The 21838-nt window shown below is 41.8% G+C and overlaps 1 protein-coding gene across 2 annotated transcripts; it reads right to left on the reverse strand.

Moving 5' to 3' along the window:
• Positions 1-2192: 2192 nt before the first annotated feature.
• ITIH4 (inter-alpha-trypsin inhibitor heavy chain 4) lies at positions 2193-19593 on the reverse strand. 2 transcript variants are annotated; one of them, XM_038148737.1, is made up of 23 exons: positions 19490-19593; positions 17334-17494; positions 16826-16930; positions 15739-15901; positions 15526-15636; positions 15313-15441; positions 14288-14404; positions 13540-13708; positions 12443-12559; positions 10785-10966; positions 10198-10380; positions 9488-9627; positions 8729-8877; positions 8284-8316; positions 7899-7946; positions 7628-7660; positions 7125-7178; positions 6801-6839; positions 6213-6326; positions 5402-5576; positions 3892-4046; positions 3012-3114; positions 2193-2530 (listed from the first exon to the last, which is right to left on the reverse strand). In XM_038148737.1, the coding sequence occupies exons 1-23, from the start codon at positions 19562-19564 to the stop codon at positions 2455-2457; spliced, it is 2631 nt and encodes an 876-aa protein (XP_038004665.1). In that variant the 5' UTR covers positions 19565-19593; the 3' UTR covers positions 2193-2454. The 2 variants fall into 2 exon arrangements, with proteins under 2 accessions (XP_038004665.1, XP_038004666.1); XM_038148738.1 differs by lacking the exon at positions 7899-7946.
• Between the last annotated feature and the right edge of the window lie 2245 nt (positions 19594-21838).

The raw sequence follows: 21838 nt of genomic DNA on the forward strand, positions 1-21838 counted from the left end.
AAGAAATGATCCATTTTGGATCCTGAGACAGGAGCTATGGCACTGTCCACGGGGGCTGGTCCTTTGCTCCCTTGCTCCATTAATGCCATAAAGCAGAGCATTGGACAGCAGACCTTGACCTACCTGGCTGGCAGAGTTTGGGCACAAGGCAATCCTGGCCAGCCAGAAATTTCCTGTTAGATTTTCTGGGATGAGGCAAATCTCTGGAGCTGGCAGGAGTCTTGTCTGTGACTGAATTGGGAGTCACATGTTGCTCTCAGGGGCTCTGGTCTGCTTTTGCATGGCTCCTGTTCAATAAGCACACAGAGATTCCTGTAAGGCCAGAGGTAACAGCAAATGTAGCTAAAGGTAGCAGAGGCCAGAGAGAAGCAGCAGACAGATGCTCACAGTTAAATAAAACATTTACTCCTCCTGCTGATGGCTGCAGTGCTGGTTAAAAAGAGAACTGTGGGGCCATATCCTGTGAGATATGCATAGACCTGTTACATATACACTGACACTATTTTGTATTGGAATCAGAAATTACAAAATGCCAAATATTCATTACTGCATCTGCCTTCAGCTTCTGAGAAAGAAGGGAACATAGGAAATCAGAAACCCACCAGAACTCACTTTGGGGTTTGGAAAGCACAGGAGGAGAGTGACTAAACAACAAATTAAGACACAATTCAAGTGAAGAGTGGAATGGCACCTACTTACAGAATGGGAAGCACAGTGCAGAGGGGAAGCAGCGCTACATGGATTTGGCAGCTGCAGCAGCCAGGCACACCAGCGACTTCAGGCTGCTGCAGAAAGCACAGAAATCTCTGTCAGCACAACTTGTCTGTTCAAAGTCAGATAAAATCTTTGAACAATGTGAGGAGTTTTTATTGTACCTTAATAAACTCGCTGGCCCAGAGCTTCTTTGCAGCAAGGGAGAACTGCATTAGCAGGGCAGCAGCTGCCTAGGAAAGCTCAGGCACTCCAGTGTGAGTACAGCTCTCAAGCATGGCCTGCACCTGATTGAGCCTCACTTAAAGAAGAGGGTCCCAGGTGAAAGCTGCGCCAGCCATGAGCCACTGCTCCCTGCTGTACCTCAGAGCAGGAGGTGACACACAGACACCCTACAACTGAAAGCAGGGAATATTTAATTTGCAGCAAGTCTGCTGATATAACCCTGGATCAACAGCTTGTGATTCGAATTCCAGGTTCATCTATAATGGAATCAGCTTGGGAAGCCTATTTTTGATGCAGTGAAGTGAGCAATCTGGTACTTCCAGTTTCCAAATTCCACAGTCTGTCATGTAATTTGTGCAGCAAAATCAGCACCTTGAAAGTACAAGCAATTCACACAAACATATCTTGGCATCATGTCTGCACAGTTCTTTTAAAAAACAGGGTTCTAATTAAACAGTTTGTTTTAGCTTATTGACTTTGGCAAGAAATTGTTTCTCTTTTAGTACATTGCTTTAAAAGAAAAAGGTTTTTCCAGTAATATATTATTGGCAGGATCGAAAGAAACTTCTGTAAACTGCCTATAATGCTGGCATATTTATGGGTTCAAAGATACAAAGGAACTGAAATTCTAAAACAAAATCATTTTGGAATTAAAACTTATAAAAAGCAGAAGACTGAAACAACATCTTGGATTTCACGGGCAGAGGCTTCTGTATGTGTGTTTACTCTTCAGTGTTACCTCTGTGCACAGCAGGTTGGGTTTGAGAGGTTCATTATTTGTAAAACATCTTCCAATATTTGCAAAATGTATGAAATGGAGCCAAAAAAAGCTGCTACTTTTGGGGTTGAAATGCAGTGTTTTGCAACCAGAGGTTTTGCAACCAGCCAATGGCTGTTCTGCAGATGTTTCCAAAAGGGAGCCTCAGAGACTTTTGCAACAGTGAATCGGAGCACGGCTGCTGTGGGTTTGCATCGCCCCATTCACTGCTGATTTCATGAGCTTTGAATGGTCTCACAGAACAACATCCAAGAGAGCCCTGATACAGCAATAAAATAGGAAATGAGAGACATGGTAAACTAATACTGCCTCAAACTTCATGGTGTTTTCACAAAATGCATGGTTCAAGAACACCACCATCTATACTTGGATAAAGTCTTAGAGATCTATTACTGTTTGCATGACATATTTGTTGGCTTGGATGATGCCTACTACTGATTTTTCTTTGGAAACCTAAATCCATGTGTCCATATCAAACTGTGAGCTGATAAGGTCAATTTTATTTGGTTCATTCACACAAATCTTCAACAACAAAACCACATTGCAAATTAGAAACCATTTTCAAATAGCAAACAAGCAAGGACTGTCATATCTTGAAAGTATAATTAGTTCAAGTTAAAATATTTGTGACACCTATGTAGAGCAACAGTAAGCTTTAACTGTGTGGTTTTCTTGATGAAAGTACCAAAAATACTTGGAAGAGCTTCATTAGCATAATTTTCTTCAAAGATATTTTTTTTCTAGGGAGTTAGATCTATTGACCAGCAGGAAACAGGATCACTGGCTGACTCCAGTCTGTAATCTTTCTTGTACAACCTGAAATGAAATCAAAACAAGAGAAAATGTGATAACACAATCAAGGGGCAGGGTCAGAACTGCCCTGCTGTGCGGATGGTACCAGGAGTCAGAGGCCTGTGTGGGTAGAGCTGCACCTCAGCAGGACCTGCACACTCACAGCACTTTGTCCCCATCACAGATGTGTGCTGAAACCAGCTGAAGGATAGAAAATTTTCGTCATGGTAAATCCAACTGAGGAAACACCCTCCCTGTTCAGGAAAACCACACAAGCTGTACTCCCAGGGTGTAATTATTTCCCCCCAGTGAAATAGGAGCCTTGAGCCCTATAGCATCACTTAACAAATGCAGGCTTTTGGGGAAAAATTAAAATGCAAGTTATTAACACCAAGGAGATGTGTTCTTACAAACACCCCCTCAGTTTCATTTCTTTTTATCTCTGGTATTTGCTGATCAAATATATCTCAAAGCACACCCCCTCCCCTCCCTCCATATCTCGTACCTGGAAACTTTGTGCTCAGATCCAGACACTCTCAGGAGTCTTTCCACAGCTCTCTGATCATTGTTGGAGTTACTCTCAAATTGTGCTTTTGAATAAAATTGACCTAAGCAACAGACACAGAAATTATTTAAAAATACAAACCAGCTGAGTGTTGCTGTTTGTTTAAGCCAAATGGCAGGAGACATTGGCATCTCTAACACCAGGAGACCAGCTCTCCATCTCAGAAAACAAACCAAAGATCAAGTTTGGATACTCCATTAGTAAGATTAGAAAATTCCTCTGTTTCATCTGTGATCTCCTGTTATCCCTAACACTCTCCATGGGAAGGTTCAGCCTTTCTTTGATGGTTTTTCACAATTATTTCTTCCTTGTGGTTTTTGGAATATGGAGCCTCTCTGTTTGCAAAGTTTCCAAAACAACTTCAACTTAGGTCCCACCAGGCTTTTTGGAGCCAAGATATTCAGGAGCAGCTGGCTTTCATTTCCTAACCATGATTGTTTACAATTTTATGTCCATTATTTATAGTCTGTTATTTGACATCAAATGAATTTTCTGCACCAATCATGTCATTCCACAGCACTGTTGAGGTTAACCCCAACTATTATTTCTGTCTTATTTTAACATCTTCTAAATCCATAATGGGCTACTTCGAGTTGTGCCACTGGTGAGTGGAAAAGCATTGTGTTATATGTGTTATGTTTCCAGGGTGAGACCTCCCCCTTTTGGGATTGCTGGGCAGTAAAAGTTAAATGTCCAAAAGGAATAAATTAAATGCAAAGTTCCTCAAGAACTCCCCGAAACAAACCCCTGACTACAGTCTCATTTCAGGAGCTGAGTTACAAGAGCATTCTTTGCCACACACATCCATGCTGATACACACCCAGAACTCCAGTGACTTTGTCCGAAAAACGGTCAGTGTTCAAGAAATAGAGCCCAAGGAAATCATCTGGAAACCTGACCAAGGAAATTTTTACTGTGACCGTGTCAGGCAGTGATGCTGTAACACTCCTCTCCTTTTCAACTGACACTTTCAGCCTAGGAAGTAAATGACGAAATTATTTCCAAGAAGAATGTGAAGAAAGAATATGTACTTAACTAACTGAATTAGTTAATCAAAATAATTTCATTTTTGCCTTTTATCTCTTTGCAATTGCATTTTTCCTGATCTGTTTGTAGTTATCTTTAAGCCAGAAAATATTCAGTAGAATATCTTTTCTCTCCGTGCTGCACAACAGGTCTTGCAAATATACCAGGGGACAGTTTTTTGCTGATGAATACACTTTATTATCCATAATGACAAGAAATGCTTGGATGGGAAAAAAATTATCACCATTTTAATGAGAAAAAAGGTAGACTAATAAAATAATTCAATCTTTTTTTAATGAACAAGTCAATTTGTTTTTTCTTGGATATTTCATAAGTTTTTCAGATCTTGCCTTTCTTCTAACCCATTAATATTATTGTGATCTCAGGTGGTCTTGGAGAACACAAATGTCACTGTCATTTTGTTCCCTGCAGACAGGATTAATAAGTGCTGATGCAAGGGCTCGGGTGCTGGATTGAAGCAGGAGGATCATTCTGCTTGGCAAATTATACTGGGACATAAATCCAGCCAGCTCTTGGCTCTCTTTGGATTGCAAGAATAATTGAAAGCAGTTGTTGTAGGACTTGTTATTGTCTAGAACTGTGTGTGTGGGAGCAGTGATGTGTGTCCTGACTGCCCCAGGCCAGCAGGGGATCCTTGTGGAGGCTTGTTCCAGCAATATAAAAAGGCTGGGGGAACCAGCTACACTCAGCTCTTCCTTGCGGTGCTGAAGGATCCCGCTCTAATTACTCCAACAAATGAAGTCTGCTTCTAAAGTATCCCTTCTCTTACAGTGGTCATTTAGTTACAGACAGCTATTCCAACACTTTATGCCTGCCCATAAAAAAATGTCAGCTTCCCAGATGGGAGTTATTGCTAAAACTGAGGAGGAAGAAAATCCCCGCCTGTGTGGAGCCAAGTGCTGTATAAAAGGGACAGTAAATGTCAAAGCCATCATTGACAGTGCTCACTCTGCCCTGGAGGAACACAAAGTGGCTGCTGGTGGCACCAGGCTGCTCTGCATGACTCCTTTCCTTAGGAGCATAAATACATGAACAGCAGGCTGATAGTGCGGTTGTTCTGGTTCTCTTTACACAGGCATGGAGAATTAAAATTAAACTTATTTTCTTCTCCAAATTTGAAATGGAGGATTATGAAGATACCCTGCTGCTACTCACACTGATATACTTGCTGGAGAAGGACATTTGGAAGCACTTACTTCAGGTAAATGGGAAAGTAGAGACCTGAATGAGCAAAGATCTGACACATTTTCAAGTTTAGGAAAAGATAGGGAGATGTTTCTTACCCCTGGATGGTGGAGGAGTTTGACGTTGTCCATGACATCCAATTGTTCTTGTTATTGTGGCTTACAAGGATCGCATGAGTGTAGACATGGATTTGCACGGGGGGATTCACATAGTTAATATCAAACTGCACAAAGTGATTTATTCCATCTCCCAGTTTCCCTGTCACAGTGAGTCCTTTAATACAAATTTGTTAGGTGATTTTTCTCTTAAGGTACAAGTGATCTTAATAAACCTGCTCCAGTGTTGTTACTGAAATGACTCCAGGGTCTCAAATCTAGTTTTTGGGGTGTTTCTGGCTCGCATCTCCACATGCCCCAGGTCTGTGGCGGGGTTACTAGAGCCGGTTTAATCCCATGCTCCCACCTCCTGCACACAGGTGTCTCTGTTCCATAATCAGAGCAGGTGCCTGGTTCCTGGGCCATGGCTCCTCAAGGACAGGACCACGGAAAGTCTGCTGTGCATCCAGAGCATGCACCTTTCTGTTGGCACACAGGGACCATAAGGCTTAAGGTCTCTGCATCCTCCAAAGACCCAAGGGCTCGGTAGGAGAAAACGCTAAGGACCAAGGAGGATGTGACACCAGGAGGAGAAGGGGATTCTCAGCCAGATCTGTGAGAAGTGCCCCTGGCTGTTGCACCATTAATATTGCCTAACAGAAAGGCAGAATTTACCACAGTCTCTCTGGTCAGTGCAAGGCAGCAGGTGTGAGATGGCTCTTCATGAGAGGGGGTTATTCCCAAAAACACCAACTGCACCCACAGACCCAGTGACTCTCCTTATCTTGGTATTGGGGTAACACAGCTCACTCACCTTGCTCTGGATCTGACAGCAGGGGGACAGAGGTTTGTGCTCTCTTATCAATATTTAAGCAGATTCTTTCATTTTGTCTGGGTAATTGCAAGAGAAGTTGTGGATGTTCATTGGCTGAAAAGAAAGAAGAAAAATATCAGCAACAAAAAAAAATCTAGCCTCTGTGCTGGATAGGTACAACAAAAATAATTTTTAAATTTATACCTAAAACAGTAGTTATAGCTTTTAAAGGATAGAATGATTAAAAACAAAGTAATAACTGTTGAAAAGCACACCCAGACACAGCACCTTTAAATGAATGAAACCACAAGATTTTAAATATAGAGTTTACTAAGGACAAGGAGCTCTTAAAAAGGCTCAGGCTGAAGATTTGCTGGACTGCATTTCTTATATCCTTGAGCCAGAGACGTCTTCTCATGGAATACAGGGATACTTTCTACTTAAATGGAAAGAATTAGCCAAGCTTTGCAAGAAGAGGTAAAAGATTTTCACAGAGTTGATGCAGTCAGAAAAAGCATTGTTGCATGAAGAAGTGTACATTACAGCTGCATTAGAAATTGAAATGGGTATAGGATGTGTGTCACTTACCAATAGGTGGTGCTCTTAGGGCATCTCTGAACCTGGAAACTGAAATAGTCAAAATTAATAAGAAGAGTTTAATGAAACATTTTTCTGCAAGTCAGCTGATGAACCAGGACAAATGCTGAACAGAAACTTTAACAGAGCTCTTCACTGACAACTGCAGAGAGCTTTGCCTGAAACGAGCTGTCCCAATGGGGGAAAAGAGCAAGGATGGGGCCTATGCTCAGCTGGAGCTGTAGGAGGTTTAGTGCTGCATTTTCAAGGGTCACTGGGCAGTGCTGAATGCAGCATACCCAGCCCAGCCCCTCTGACCCCCCTGTGAGCAGCTACCTGTTGAAAACATCTTCCTGTTGCTGGCAGTTTGGAGCTCAGAGCGCAATCGATCTGAAAGAAAAGGGTTTTACCAATGTTTTGTTGCTTTGGGTTTATGCCTTGCACCTCCCCTCCCCACATTTTGAAAGAGGGAATCTGTCCTGCTTGCTGTCCACTGACTTTTCTGGATACCCCAGGACTGGGGAATTATTTTGTTCTTGCATCCATTTCTTTCAGTTTACTAATACATGCTTTTCCATATCTTTCACATTTATTTTCAGGAGGTATATTTTTTTATTCCTGAAAAGGGACCAAGATTGTTTTCAAAATTTATAGTTCATTATAAAATACCTGTGGACTGAAATACATATAATAAAAAATAAATTGTATATCAAGTGGGCATCTCCAATCCAAATGCATTTATAGCATTTATATAAAATAAGGTTGATGTGACTCTACATATGAAATGAAATGAATCTTTATAGAATTATTCTGAGGATAAACAGAAGAGGAGTACTTACCAGCAGGTCGCATACCCCTCACTCCAGCAGCAACTGGAGAGAAAAAAAAAAAGAGTATCAGTGTTTTACTCATGATTGCATTACATCCCTTAGAGGACTGGTTCTGCTATTGAACTCCCCAGCAGCACTTTGAAAGAGGCAGCTTCCAGAAACAGGGCAGCATTGTGATTCTCTTGATACATTTCTATGAAATAACTAGAGCAAAACCAAAGTTCTTCACCTATAAAATTATTATTCAAATAAATGCAGTTTCCAGGGAGGAAAAACATACCTGAATCATCCTCCCAAGGCATTCTTGAGGGGAATCTTTTGAAAGGTGCTTCACACGTGGTAGGAAGAAGCAGAAAGCATCATTAACACTATTGACTTGAAGAACTACTTTTCCTCAAGAGCACAGATAATTTTGACCTTTGAGACTTTCTGAATAGAAGATTTTCTCCCTTTATCCCTGTTATCCACCTAAAACCTGCATAGACTGGGGCAGGCATTGCTTATAATTTACCTCACACATTTTTTTAAATCTCAGATATTTCTCTCTGTAGAACAACCACCATGAACTATTTTGTTTTCTTTGGTTTTTGGGGTTTTTTGTTTGTTTGTTTGTTTTTAATTAGAGACTATGAAAATATGCTACTGGAAAAGAAGAAAATATTTACCTCCTGCTGGAAGATTGCTCGGCTTCTCATTATCTGTGAAGAGGAAGAGGGACAGATGAGTGTCATACAGTCAACACTGAATTACTTTACCCATGTGAACCAGCAAACTGGGACAAGGGCTTCAGGTGATGGTGTTTTTTGGGCTAAAGAATGGGTATACATAGCACTTGCAAAACTCTGACTGATGCCATACTTTCCCCACTGCAATAGTAACAGCTGTTAGACTACCTTTAGTTAATATTTAAACAAACTATTTTCCATTTCAATTGCAGTGCCTGTTTCATCACTTCACCTTTCAAAAAAATCCTGCATGTTTTATTTTGAAAAGAAGCCAATCCCTGAACTCCTGCCTCTGATTTGCCTCATTAGATCATTATCAAATGAACCTAAATGGAAGTCAACAACAACGAATCAAGAAGAGCAGAGCGTTTCAGAGCGTTTTTACCAGACTCGGTGGGTTTGTTTGCCAGCTCCTCCTGCTGCTGGGGTTTGGTGACCACCATGGAAGTGAGCGGTGTGACAAAGCTGTACCGCAGGGACAGATCCAAGGCTTGGGCCTCCAGGGCCTTCTGGTCCTCTTCTTGGGCTGAAATACTGAAGTCTGTGTTAATGATGTAGCAAAAATGTGTAGAGACTATTAACAAATCATCTTTAGATTCCTTTATACATTAGCTGTGCCTCCACAGATATTATTATTGAAGGGTCAGTAGTCTTATGGGGATAACTCAGCTGTTCATGTGCCTGAAATTATGGAAATGCTTCATTCTTTGCAACACTGGAGCCTATGTATGGTTTAAATACATAAAAGTAATAGATACATGTCTCTGAATATCTCATGGACATCCATGTTGTTCAATTCCCTAACTATTGCCATTTCCTTATCTACAGACAATATTTCTGGGTGTGCAAGAACAGCTCAACATAATCCATACAACTGAAATATATTTCATAGTAATTTCATGTAGCATGTGTTACAAAATGTGTTCATATATACATGAAATTGAATGTTGCAGTGTACTATAAACTGAAAGGCACTTCATGTTGATCATACAGTAATGCAGTATTCTCCCAGTATCTTATGTTTTTGATACTGTTAGGAAAATATTTCTGTTTCTTAGTATTTTCTGATCATATCATTTGTGAATAAGGAATTTGTGTTTTGAGAAGTTAGAAGTTTGTTATGTGAAGCATTAAAATCTCTTACACTTTTTCCAGAAGCTGCTGAATGTTCAAGTAAGCCCACAGTCTCTCTATGAAATTCCCAAAGATGTATTTTTGATTTTGGAATACTTGTTCCTTCTCTTTGACATTTGCTTCTTCCTTAAGAGTCAAGTTGCTCGTGTGCTGAAGTGGGAGAAAACTGACCATCAAAAGAACAGCTCCATAAAATTCAGCTCTATAAACTTCATGGATAGTCACATTATGAGACTTAATATCTTTCAGTACCAGCTGTCCTTCAATTTTGTTCTTTCCCATTGGAAAATGCATCCCCAAAGTATCTAAAAAGCATGCATTTTAGATCTGTATTTCTGCACTTGAAACAATGATGAAAAAAGGAGTTAAATTCTATTTCAGCATTTTTGAGATGAATAATTGAGATTTCCTACTTCATTGTAACAATAGCAACCTAAAAGTGCTTAAAAGGCTAAAATATTTGAATTTTGTTAAAGAATTAGCAAAATTGAATTAAAATTTCTGTTTACTTATTTGTGGATATTCTTCGAGGTTTTTCTTTTGTAGCAAATTCAAAAGAGGGTAATTTTAACAAATTACCTGAGAGAGCAAACAATGGGAGAACAGCTGAGACCCCAAACATAACAAACATATACTAAACACAAAACACTTCTTGAAGCCTCCTATCGTGCCACAAAAGACAGAAAGACGTTTTTCACAATCAGTAAACTAAACACTTACTGACTGAGCTTTAATTTCCACTGGCAAAAGATCCAACTCATTACTAATTTTTCCGGACACTATAATTTCAGATCCTTCAAAAAACAGCTTGAAATTATTCTTGGTCAATCCTTCAATGGAATTTTCTGGATACTGCATTTCAATTTGCATTAATATTGGGGTAGCCACTTCTTGATAAAAGCCCTAAGAAAAGCAGTAAGACAGAGAACACACACAAATGACAGAAAAATTGTGCAAAGCAATATATTGAAAGTCTAAAGCCCCCTTAAAAAGTTTTTTCTTTAGTAGTGCAAACTACTGCAAACTCAGAAATTGTCCACTTCCCCTGGACAATTTCTCTTTTTACAGTACAGAAATATGTGAGTTTCCCAGTTTGTCTGAATGCGGCTGATTTGATAACTTTGAGTCATGGAAAACATGGAGGGTACAAACCCTCAGATACCCAAAATCACCTTCCTCCCTTGGCTAAGTAACAGGTAAACTCAACCCCAAATATTTCATCTCATAAAATCTGTGATTTTGCTGCTAGAACTAGATATGGGCTGAAGCTGATGAATGGCTTTCCTGGCACATTCCTTACTCCTGACCTGGAGCTGCAGGGCTGCATCAGCATTTTCATAGATACGCCGTGCTATTCCCCCATTGCTCAGGGCCATTTTCTCCAGGAATTTATAACTGACATCAAACCCGAAGCCAAGGCAGAAAAGAGCATATTTCCCATTGATTGCTTTCTGAACATTTTCTTGAATTACTTCCACATTTCTCTCACCTGTAAATGAAACAAAAACACCATCGTGGGTTTGGGTCTTTTCAAGTGCAAAAAGACTGCAGCAGGTTAATGGAAAATTCTGCCTCAACTTTTTAAAAATAATTCAGAACAAAATACTAAAAAGATGGGGGGTATAATGTTAGTAATCGAATTGGAAATGAAAGAACAACTCTGCTTATGGAGTGCCAGAACGTGATTATCCACCTTAATGACTTTTATTAGGTTCTACTGATGTTGTCATGGTTAAGTGCAAAATATTTTATAGGATTACAGGGCCAGAGGAGGTTTTTAGTACAGAAGGGACACACACTACAAGTTAAAAACACGAGGGATGGATACACTTCATCAAGCATTCAAATGACAAGCACCATCCATAAAAATTATGTGTGTCAATTCAGAGAAGAATGGATTGGTTAACGGTGCAATTCCAACAAACTGCCAATTAACTCAGCCATGCTTCTTTCCCAGCCCCTTTGTGTGACAGAGGAAAAGATTTTCACACCATCACCTTACTCCATTTGAAGAGCTGCTGATGGCCATGTAGTGAGAGCTTTTCCATCAGCATTTCCAGGCAGAAGCTGTCACTGCCTGTAGCAATACCATGGGAGTAGCTCAGATTTTTGCTTTTTAGCTGCTTTGCTAGGGAAGGCAGTGTAGGTAATAATGCCTGACACTCCACCCTGGCCTGATTTCTAACTGCTGGATGTGGGCAGCACTGGAGACTCACTGTGGCTGTGCTGGGGAGGCAGCACTGTGAGCTGAATTTTATTAAAAAACACAAACCAAATCAAGAAACCCCAAAGCAGAATAGCTCACACAATCTAAAAGGCAGAACGATCTTATTACAGGCTTACAGATGAAGTACTATTGCTGACCTTGGAGTGATGCTGGTGCCACACAAAACTAAGACAAACCCCTATTCAAGACAAGGGAGTTTGTGCCATTGCTCCCGGAGTTGCTTATTTCACCTGATATTTCAATCTCAATACTTTGGTTTGTGCTGTCACAGCCGATCACTAATTAACACATGGCAAAGAATACAGAACAAGAAGCACCTTGAACATATCTTAAGTTTGGGGCACAGAGGGTGAAGAAGCACAAGCAATATCTCTCAAATAGGACTGTATACAGTATCTGCAAAATGTCCATATTTTGTCTCCAGGTATTTTACTTTTCTGTTTCAGCTGTGCCTGGAGTATTTCCAATTCCCTTGGGTTTATAAACTGGGAAGCCAACAGTATGCAGCAAAACGATTCCCAGCTAAAGGATGTGCAGTCACAGGCAGGCAGGCTGTGCTATCACTCCCTACAGCCCTCAGCAGAGCCCTCTCATAATGCCCCTCTCCAGATCCAGCAGTAGCTCGGCTCTGTATTCCAAAGTTCTTGTAAAACACAGGCTAGGTCTATCAATATTGGGATGCAAGTGTAACAGATAAAAACCCCAGAGGAGGGACGACCGTGTGCAGCATTCACTCACCAGAAGTGGGCTGGCCATCTGTCAGCAAAATAATCATGGAGACGCTGCGCTCTGGCAGCCCCTCGGCTTTCTCCAGCACGCCCACGGCAGCCAGCAGGGCACCACTGATGTCTGTGCCTGCAATGAGAGAGCAGGCATTGCTCACCTAAACCGGAGAATCACCGGCAGAGATTGCTGCCCTTCATCTGCGGAGGCCCTGCAGACTTGTTTAAAGTTTTCTGCAGGAAGTAATCCTTCCGAGGGAGGAAGATTTAGGGACTTAGCCTACTGGACTTAATTACCGGGTGTTATACTGCAATGGCAGGGCCGGAGTGTTCTCTTGAGAGGGTTTTCCACACATATGTCACGGGAAATACAAACATGTCTAGAGGCATTAAAAAGTGCTTAAGTAAACACACTGTCATCTGTTAACCTATGTTTAAGAAAAGTTTCCCTGCCTTCTGTAAGAAGTCAGAGAAAAGAGCTGAGCATGGGTGGGTTTACTGTTTGTTCCTAGGGTAAGGAAACTTCTGTTCATACTGACAGTGTAACATTAAAGGGAGACAGAGCCCTTGAGAAGTGCTTAAAACTAAGTAATAACTCCAAGCACACTGACTGGTGCAGCAACTGAAATGCCTGTTTTATTTATGTGGCATAGCTTACAAGGGAGTATAACTTTGGATGGTTTTTTTTTTTGTTTTTTTTTTTGGTTTCTTTTTTTACAAGGGAACACAATATAAATAGGAAAAAAAAATCAGCAAATTGCTGTCAAATGTTGAGTGAATTGCCATTTTTCTGTAGCAAAAGTGTGCAACCAAGGAATCTTCTAATTGTCTCTGTGATAAAAATTGGAAACAAAACTTTGTGGCTTTGGTTCACAGATGTGCTGTAAGCATCTCCTATATACTATATGACTATATCTATCTATCTCATAATGTAGTCACCAGTCTGACCACTCACAGGCTTTCTTTCCCACTCACCACTTATAAGTCTTAAAAACTGACCTGCTTTGTAAGCACCAGTGGTAGCTCTGGGGCACTATATAACTAATAAAAATAATTATTTTCTAAGCAATTCATTCCACCTGGGTGCATATTTGTGGCTACGAGCACGTGTACCTCCCCTGGCAGTGAGAGCCTGCACCAGTGCTGCAGCACTGGCCACGTTCTCCTCAGTGGCTGGCAGCAAAGAGCTCTTCCACTCCACCACTTTGTGGTTGAAGGTGATAAAGCTGAAATGATCTTCTTGGCGGAGGTCCTGCAAAATCTTCAACAGGGCATCCCTCGTCTGTTCCAAGGAGAAAACAATGATTTTGATTGTTTCCACTTCTTTGCCAGAACTGGGATTGAAATTACAGTGTAATAAGGGAGTTCTCTAGAGGTCTGTTCCAGACACAGTCCTATGCCTTTATTAAACACTAATGGTATGTGTTAGGTTGAGACAATCAGAAATAGACAATTAACTTAACTTACAGACACAAAATCCAACCTATGAGGGCTGTAGGGGGCTTGTCTGCTCTCAAACAGAGCTACATACACAGTCATCAATAAACATAAAACAGATAACAGATAAATTAACTCTCTAACCTTCATTAAAGAAAAATATAAACACATGAAGTTCTGCAGAAATACAGAAAGTTCTCCCTGCCTCAATGTTTAATGCACATTAAAATAGTTGTGTCAGACAAGAGTTACTCCTATTAATAACTTCAATCTATGCATATGTATTTTCACTTCTGTAGGTCTGAATCTTTTGCTGTGTACAAAACCACTGTGTGCTTCCAGTGAGAAATTCTCAGTTGCTTCCTCAGAAGGCTGGGGGGTGTGTGCCTGCTGATAACTGAGATCATGCTTTCAGGGAAGTTACCTGTTCAATTTTTCTGCCTGTCATGGAGCCACTTCGGTCTATAACAAAGATGACATTTTTGGGAAACACTGGCATTTCTTGGGGTGCAAAGTAATGGACAAAATACCCATTGACAATCTGAAATACAGAATGTGAAATCACCCATAAAAGTACATCTAAAGAAATAAAGAATAAATCTTAATATTCTGGCACAGCAAGAAATGGGAAGCATGCTCAGCATTCTGCTCTCTCGATAAGCCCAAATAAAGGAACTTAAATTAAAGAAAGTAAAATGTGTTTCCTAGCTGGAAGCAAGATTGTCGGTAGAAAGAAAATTACCAGAGAGCAGCATGAATACATACATATATATTAGACATCTCAGTGCCATAAGTATGATATATGAACGTTATCACTGTGTATCACATTACCTCTTTATCATCACCTGTGAGTACATCTCTGCTGAAGACTGTGGCTGCCACCTTTTACCACACCCGTGTATACTTCATTAGTGAAATGATATGGAAAATACTCTGTTTTATTCCCTAGAATATGCATTGGTTCATAAATATTTGTTAAGTTCCTGCTGCATTTAGTTATTACCTCAGTTATCACAAAAACCACAGAGACCAAGCACCATTTTAAGTTATATAAATGACATTACTCTAAACTTCATTTACATTTTAAGTTATATAAATGACATTACTCTAAACTTCATTTACAGGAAGCCACAAATACACTTTTAGAGGAGACAAAATAATAATTAAAAAAGACTGTAAAGAGACATCTATGAAATACCAATAAAGATTGGGTATTTGAATAATATTTGAAAGATTGATTTTTTTCCTGAGTGATCTTTTTTTGCAATATACCTGATGTCTCTGGGGATTACTGAGTATCACCCTCAGTTCTTGCTGACCCTGGATTAATGGGAAGAGCTTTTCCTGTCATTCTTGGTGTATCAAAGCAAATGTTGCTGTTTTGCTGATTGCACTTCACATTCATACTTATCTGTGATCTAAAAGCATTTTCATTTATATATTTTTTACCTGTATATCACCTGCAGTGGCTTCTCTCTTAACATCATAACGCACAACAAAATCACCATTGAGGAGTGTTTCATCAAGTTCAGAATTTTTCTTCTGTTGATCTAGAGTTGGCTTAAATAAAATATGAGCCTGCAAAGCAATCAGAAGGAAATATCTAAAGCAATATAACTTAGAGCTGCCACTAGCAGTAACCTCTGGCAGCTGCTACTTTACCTTGGTTTCGTTTTGCTCTTTGGTGAGTGCCTCAGTTAACTCGTTTGTCATGAATGTGCTGTCTGTCTCCAAGAACTGAATGCCCTGGGGCTCGAAGATGTGCACATCGATCTGGCAGCAGAGAAGAGGTGAACATCAGCGTCTCAGAGGGAACATGGCTGTGTTAAAACCCACGGCACTGCTCCCTGCCCAGCCCTCCCCAGGACAGCTCACCTGGAAGTGCTTAACGAGCTGCTTGGGCCGGACCTTGATGAGCAGCTCGTACTTCCCCAGCTGCCGCTTCAGCAGCTCCTCGTAGGTCAGCTCAAAAGTGACTTTGCTGGCAGCCGCGATGCTGACGGACACGTGGAACTGCTCCAGCTTTCTGTCGGTGATTCTGGGGGGGTAGAACAGTGATTTACCTCCTTGTGGTGGTTGGAGTTTGTGAAGTGGGCGAATTATTTTATTGTGGCCCCTCCAAGGGACCACATGGGATAAATGAAAGAAAGAGAGTAGAAGTAAATATTTTTCATCATAAAGAGGATTTTTTTACATTGTAAGTGCTTTTATATACATCACATATTGTATGTTACATTAACGTGTCATGGGCGCAAGGTGAGAAACGGAGCAGCAACCCCTGCATGCCTCAGAGTGAATACCTGTGAAGCACAGATTAACTACACCCTGAAACTGTGGTATCTGATCAAGTGCCATGGTCCTCTGTGCTTGCAAGGATGCAGATTCAGCCCTGAGCATCATCCCAGCATGGCAAGGTGCTCTTGAATGACAGTGACCAAGGCTGGATGGAGCTCTGAGCAACCTGAAAGGTGTCCCTGCCCATGGCGGGGGGCTTGGAACTAGATGATTTTTAATGACCTTTGACCCTGAGATTAGCTCAATTGGTCAGAGCATGGTGCTAGTATCACCGTGGTTGTCAGTTCAATCCCTCTATGGACCATTCACTTAAGAGTTGGACTTGACGATCCTTGCAGATCCCTTTAAAGAACATTCTGTGATCTGTGATTCAGTGATTCTATCACAGCAAGTCCCAAGGCACTGCTAAACAGGGATGCTTCCTACTGGAGCCCATTGCAGGACCACCTATAAATCACATATATGTGCATTTATATATATGTTTAAAAAAAAACCCCTGTATATACACACACAAAGATACACTGTCCCTCCCACCAAGAACCCAAGATTGATTTTCACTCATTTGTCCCCACTAGGATGTGGCTATCTCCAGGACTTAATCTGCCCCCAGCCAAACAGGAAGCCAAGGAGGGGTGTTGGAGCAGCCTTACTCAGAATAGCAACGTACTTGACGAGGCCAGCGCTCTGTCCTTGCGAGACTGCCGAGTCATACTTGTCTTGAGCAGCAGCTTTTTCCTTTATTATTCCTGGGTATACTTGACCATCGATGGACCTGTTTGGTTTCCATGAAAATTAATTCATATTAGAAGGAATGCACTGAGGAAAGAAACTTAACAGAAGTGGTTTTTTTTGTGGCTCTCTGGGTATGAGCAAGGGACACTGGCTCCCAAATCCCTCCCCACCCAGGAGGATGCCAGGAGCCCACAGCACAGCCCTTGTCCTTGCAGAGTCTTGAGGAGGCTGGAGCGGGAGCAACAGCACCACTGAGCACATCTATCACCCACCCTATGCAGCAGGCAGCCTGGCCCTGGGCACCTCTTTTCTATTTGGCTGCTTACTACTTAGCCCCACAGAGCATTTTTGCAGAGGACCCTCCTTGTGCTCTTTCTTTGAGCAGAAAGATGAACCCCCGCCAGAGCTGCCTCCTTTACACTGCAGGTGGGGACTGGTCCTACATGGAGAAGTTGGTGATGAAGGCTGTCTTGGGTAACTCCACTTCAAAGGTGGCCTCTCGGGACTCATTGGCTCGGTTGACAATTCTGCTGGTGATGACAGTGTGAGCAAATCGTGATGTGACCTTGCAGTCCACGTGGAGGCTGTATATTTCAACAGCAGGCTGGAAAAAAATAAACAGACTGAGACAGAAACACTCAGGTTTTGCTCCCAGACCATCCTTACCTGGATGATGCTGTTGGAAATGTCTGATGAAGAAATGAACTGTTAGAAAGCCTGGCTGGAACTGGAGAGGGGATTGTTCTGAACCAGTCTGCTTATTCCCTTCCCTGCAGCCACAGCCACTGTCCCATGCAAAACCTGCAGCTGCACCTGCATTTTGCTGCTCCACAGAAGCTTCTGTTGAACCTTTTTCTCTCCTTGGGGATACAGTGAAGCTGCTGCTGCATCACCCCAGTGCATTGCCCAAGATTTTCCTCTTTAAGCCTGATCCAGGGAAGGTCCCTGTTTTTTGAGCAACAGTTTATTTGCTCTCCCAGCTGTTGATTTTGCTTCCTGTTTTCCAGCTTGGTATCTTGTGTTCCACAGGATGTTTAGCAGGCTTGGAACCTCGCATGGCCCTCCCAACCCCTCACTGGTTACACAAGCAGAGATGCCCTTTGAGCACTCATGTTTCTCCTGGTCTGGTTCTTCCAGGGCCCCTGATGGCCAATGGAGGAGGGCACCATTCTAGAGCTGCCTGGAGCACCCCAGAGGGTGGCTGGACTGAGAACTGCCTGGAGCACCTGCCCACATGGACACATCCTTTTGCATTTGGGATGCCTCTCTAAAGGTCCTATCCATGTTCCAGCAGTGGCACTAAGAAAGGCTGATCTGGGCACCACCAGCCTCACAACAGTTGATTAAAAAAAAAAAAAAAGCTGATTAAATAAAAGTTGATTAAAATAAAAAAGCTCAGCAACAGAGCATATCATTGCACTTCTATTTTTACTTTTCCAGCCTCCAAGTCTTTTGAATGGCTAATTGATCTTTAGCTATTTTGATAATTAACCCCCTGTACTTTGCTTGACAATGAATACCATCCAGTGGCTTCTTCTCCATTAGGACACTGGCTGCCCTGCCATACTCAATCCTGCCCGTGGCACATTCAGAGCGAGGTTTTGCCGTAAGGAACACCAAGCCCCAAGCTGTGGCTCACTGGGGAAGTGCAGGCATGTGGTGGCCATTGCTGCCCACTGAGGATCCTTCCAACACATGAGGAGCTTGTCCTGTGCAAAATTTACCTGGTGCAGAATCTACTCTGCTGCCACGTGCCCAAGGGATGCTGCAGGGAGGAGAACCTGCATCTCCTGCCCTCGCCCAGCCCCAGCAGCATTTTAGGCTGCGGCCAGCACAAGCCAGGGGTCGGCAGGATGCAGCATGGGGAGGAGCTTTGCTGTGCAGAGAGGTAAAAGAAGCAGAGAGGACCAGCCCCAGGCACGTACCCACAGGCAAAGGCACTGTGGGCCCATACACCCCATCCATGGCCTCCTGCAGAATTCTTGGATGCCCCTGAAGCAGCCATCAGGCCTGGCCCTGCCCCCCAACACCTGCCTGCATTTCAGTTCCACTTCACTCTTTTCTGAATAGGCACAATGGACAGAGAAATCTTCTGACTGAAAGCTTCCTCTTCCTCTCTAATATTGATGTTTTTACAATGTCCCCAGTCACCGCTGTGATGGCACAAAACAGAGCTTGCTCCTCTAGACAGTGCAAATAACTTTCCTCTTTTCCATTCCATATTTATTATTAAACACTTCTCAGAAACCTCCTGGCACTGCACAGTGCTTGTTTGGTCCTGTGTCGAGATCCAAACCTCATCTGGTAGCCAAAGCAAAGTTACTGATCTCTCAAATTTGATATCTTACATTCCGAAGGAAGAGAATCATCAAACGCATCTGCAAGTGATTCCTGTTACATTTGTACTATAACAGCCCAAACAAACAACCAAAATGACCTTAAAAGGACCCAAAGCTCTAAAATCTCAACACAATCCACCCAAGTCTCCCTGGGAGGTGGTTACCAGAGCAGTTACCTGCACTACCTGGCCAGTTACCATGATACCACCCCATCAGGAAATGAACAAATTAGATATTGATAATAAAAACAGAGCAAATACCTTCTGATCATTAGTTTCTGCTAATACTATGAGTGAGGAAAAGACCATCAATGCAAGCAGTGTTCTCTGCTCCATTTTGGAAAAAGTAAATTTTCAAATGAAATCTCTATTTATCTTAATCAGTTAATGAGTAACATGTACTTGGGGATATGATGTAGACTTTGAAGAGACACAGAAATGTAATATTTACCCATTAAACATAGGTAAAACTTGGACTTGGTTAATGCTTATTTTTCCAACAGATCTTTGCTCTTAATTTTTTTTTATGAATTCTAATGTTTCATAACACATAAAATTAGGACATTTCTATATAATTTTTTGTAAATTAAACTTCACCGTATCACATGAAATCCCTCAGGCAGATGACTTGGTCTGTGTAAGAAGCTGCAGGAATCTCTACCATATTCCACAGTAATAATTGGAAAGGGCACATCCTTAACATTATCACAAGCACTTCAGAGAACTGGAGATTGCCAGGACAGGCAGCATTCACACGAGATATTATAGCTGATGGCTTTCTCAGCCTTTGTGCCTCCCTGCCCAGCTGGCCATGATCCTTGGTAGGTAATGCCATTCATTGTCATAAATTAACACAAAGATCTTGTGGAAATATAAGCATCTGTGTTTTCTTCATGCCTGTTTTACAAAGTTTACATGAGGAGAGCAAGCTTCTAGTGGCCTCGGAGTCGCAAGGAGACACTAAAGCAGAGCTCAAAAATTTATTACTCACCAGACATCTACAAGTTCACTACAAAGAATGTGCTAAGCACAGCCTGGTCTTACAAGCTTTGTGCTTTAAGTAACTCTTTAAAAAAATAAACTTTACTCCTCTCAGGCAGACTGTTTATACTACTTGCAAATACCATATCCTTTATAGCAGGACACGTAAAGATATATACTTTAAAAGACAAAAAATTAAACTACAATACATTCGATTAACTTGTACAACTAGTGTAATACTTTAATCCTTTAAAATACACAGGATTAGACACTTAGTGGCCTAAGAGCTGCAAGAGCCAAAGCTTTAATTAAGTGGATCTGTCATCAGTTTTCTAATGCCCATGTGTAAAATCATACGGATGTTAAAGAGCTGCTTTTGCTGCACAGATTTAGGCTGCAGTGTCAGCTCTGCCCCTTACATTTTTTAGATGAGGTCCACATTAAAAGACAGGAAGACCAAAAAAGGTGTCCTGTCCTTATTGTCCCACTTGGAAGCAGCACAAGTAAATGAACACGACAACATCCTGGAAATAGAGCTGTTTGACAAATCCCACTTTTCTGGCAGATACCTTACTTGGCTTCCCTGTAGAATCCATGTGGGACACAGACATTTCTGTGCTTTGTTAAATCAGCACCAACATATCCAAAGCAGGGTCTGAAGTACAGCACCCCCCTGTCCTGCTACCCCACCTGCAAACCGGCAGATCGGGTCCATGTACTGCAATAAGGAAAGCGACAACATTTTGCCCCACTTGTCCCTTGCCACCATTTGTACAACTGTTGAACAACCTCCTTCCATCCTTCCACCTTCTCAACACAGGTTAATTAAGGAGGGTTTGTTAAACCCAATGCAAAGGCAACTCCAATATTATCAGAGCAGGAATTTTTTCCCCTGTGACTTTTTTCATGCTCTGGAAGGATCTTTCTTGGGAAAAGGCTCTGCCAATGTACCTGTGAGGAGCCTGTGCTCCATGGAGAAATTGTGCCTACTAAAGCAAGGAGGTGGGGTCTGGGCTGCAAATAATAAAGTGAAAAAAGCAGGGCAAGGCAATGCACCAGCAATAGCTTTAAAGAAGCTTTCCCCTTAAAGCCAAAGGATTTGCTGCTGCCTCAAGTGAGCTCCTGTCCACAGCCTCTCTGGGATCTGTGTGGGCATTGTCACATTTTATCTGTAAAGTGTTTGGGACACAAAAGCCAAATATGATACATTTCATGGTGCACAGAGAATTTCAGCATCACTTTTACCTCTTAATCATGTCTAGTCTGTGTAAAATAAAAGTAGTTTCTTTAACAAAAGTGGCATCTGACTTACCATTCCCAGACATGCTGCAGAGACTCAGAGTGTGTGGAAAGCATGGCAGGTGCCCACAGAGGTTCCTCTGTGTTTTAGCACAAACATTCAGCTGAGGGGAAACACTCTGGGGTTTGGGAGAAAACAGGTGTTTAATGCAGCAAATTAAGAAGCAAACAGCATTGAAAAAAAACAGCTTCCTCTCAGAATGTGCAGGTGTTGTACAGAGACACTTGTTGGGTTCTCATCTCCATGGTAAGGCAGATCATGGTGGCTGGGTCTGGCACCCCACTTCTCATTCGATCCAGTGGAACAGGAAGAAAAAGCCACTGGGGAAC

Source organism: Motacilla alba, chromosome 12 (assembly GCF_015832195.1).
Source record: "Motacilla alba alba isolate MOTALB_02 chromosome 12, Motacilla_alba_V1.0_pri, whole genome shotgun sequence".
Lineage (NCBI taxonomy): Eukaryota > Metazoa > Chordata > Aves > Passeriformes > Motacillidae > Motacilla > Motacilla alba.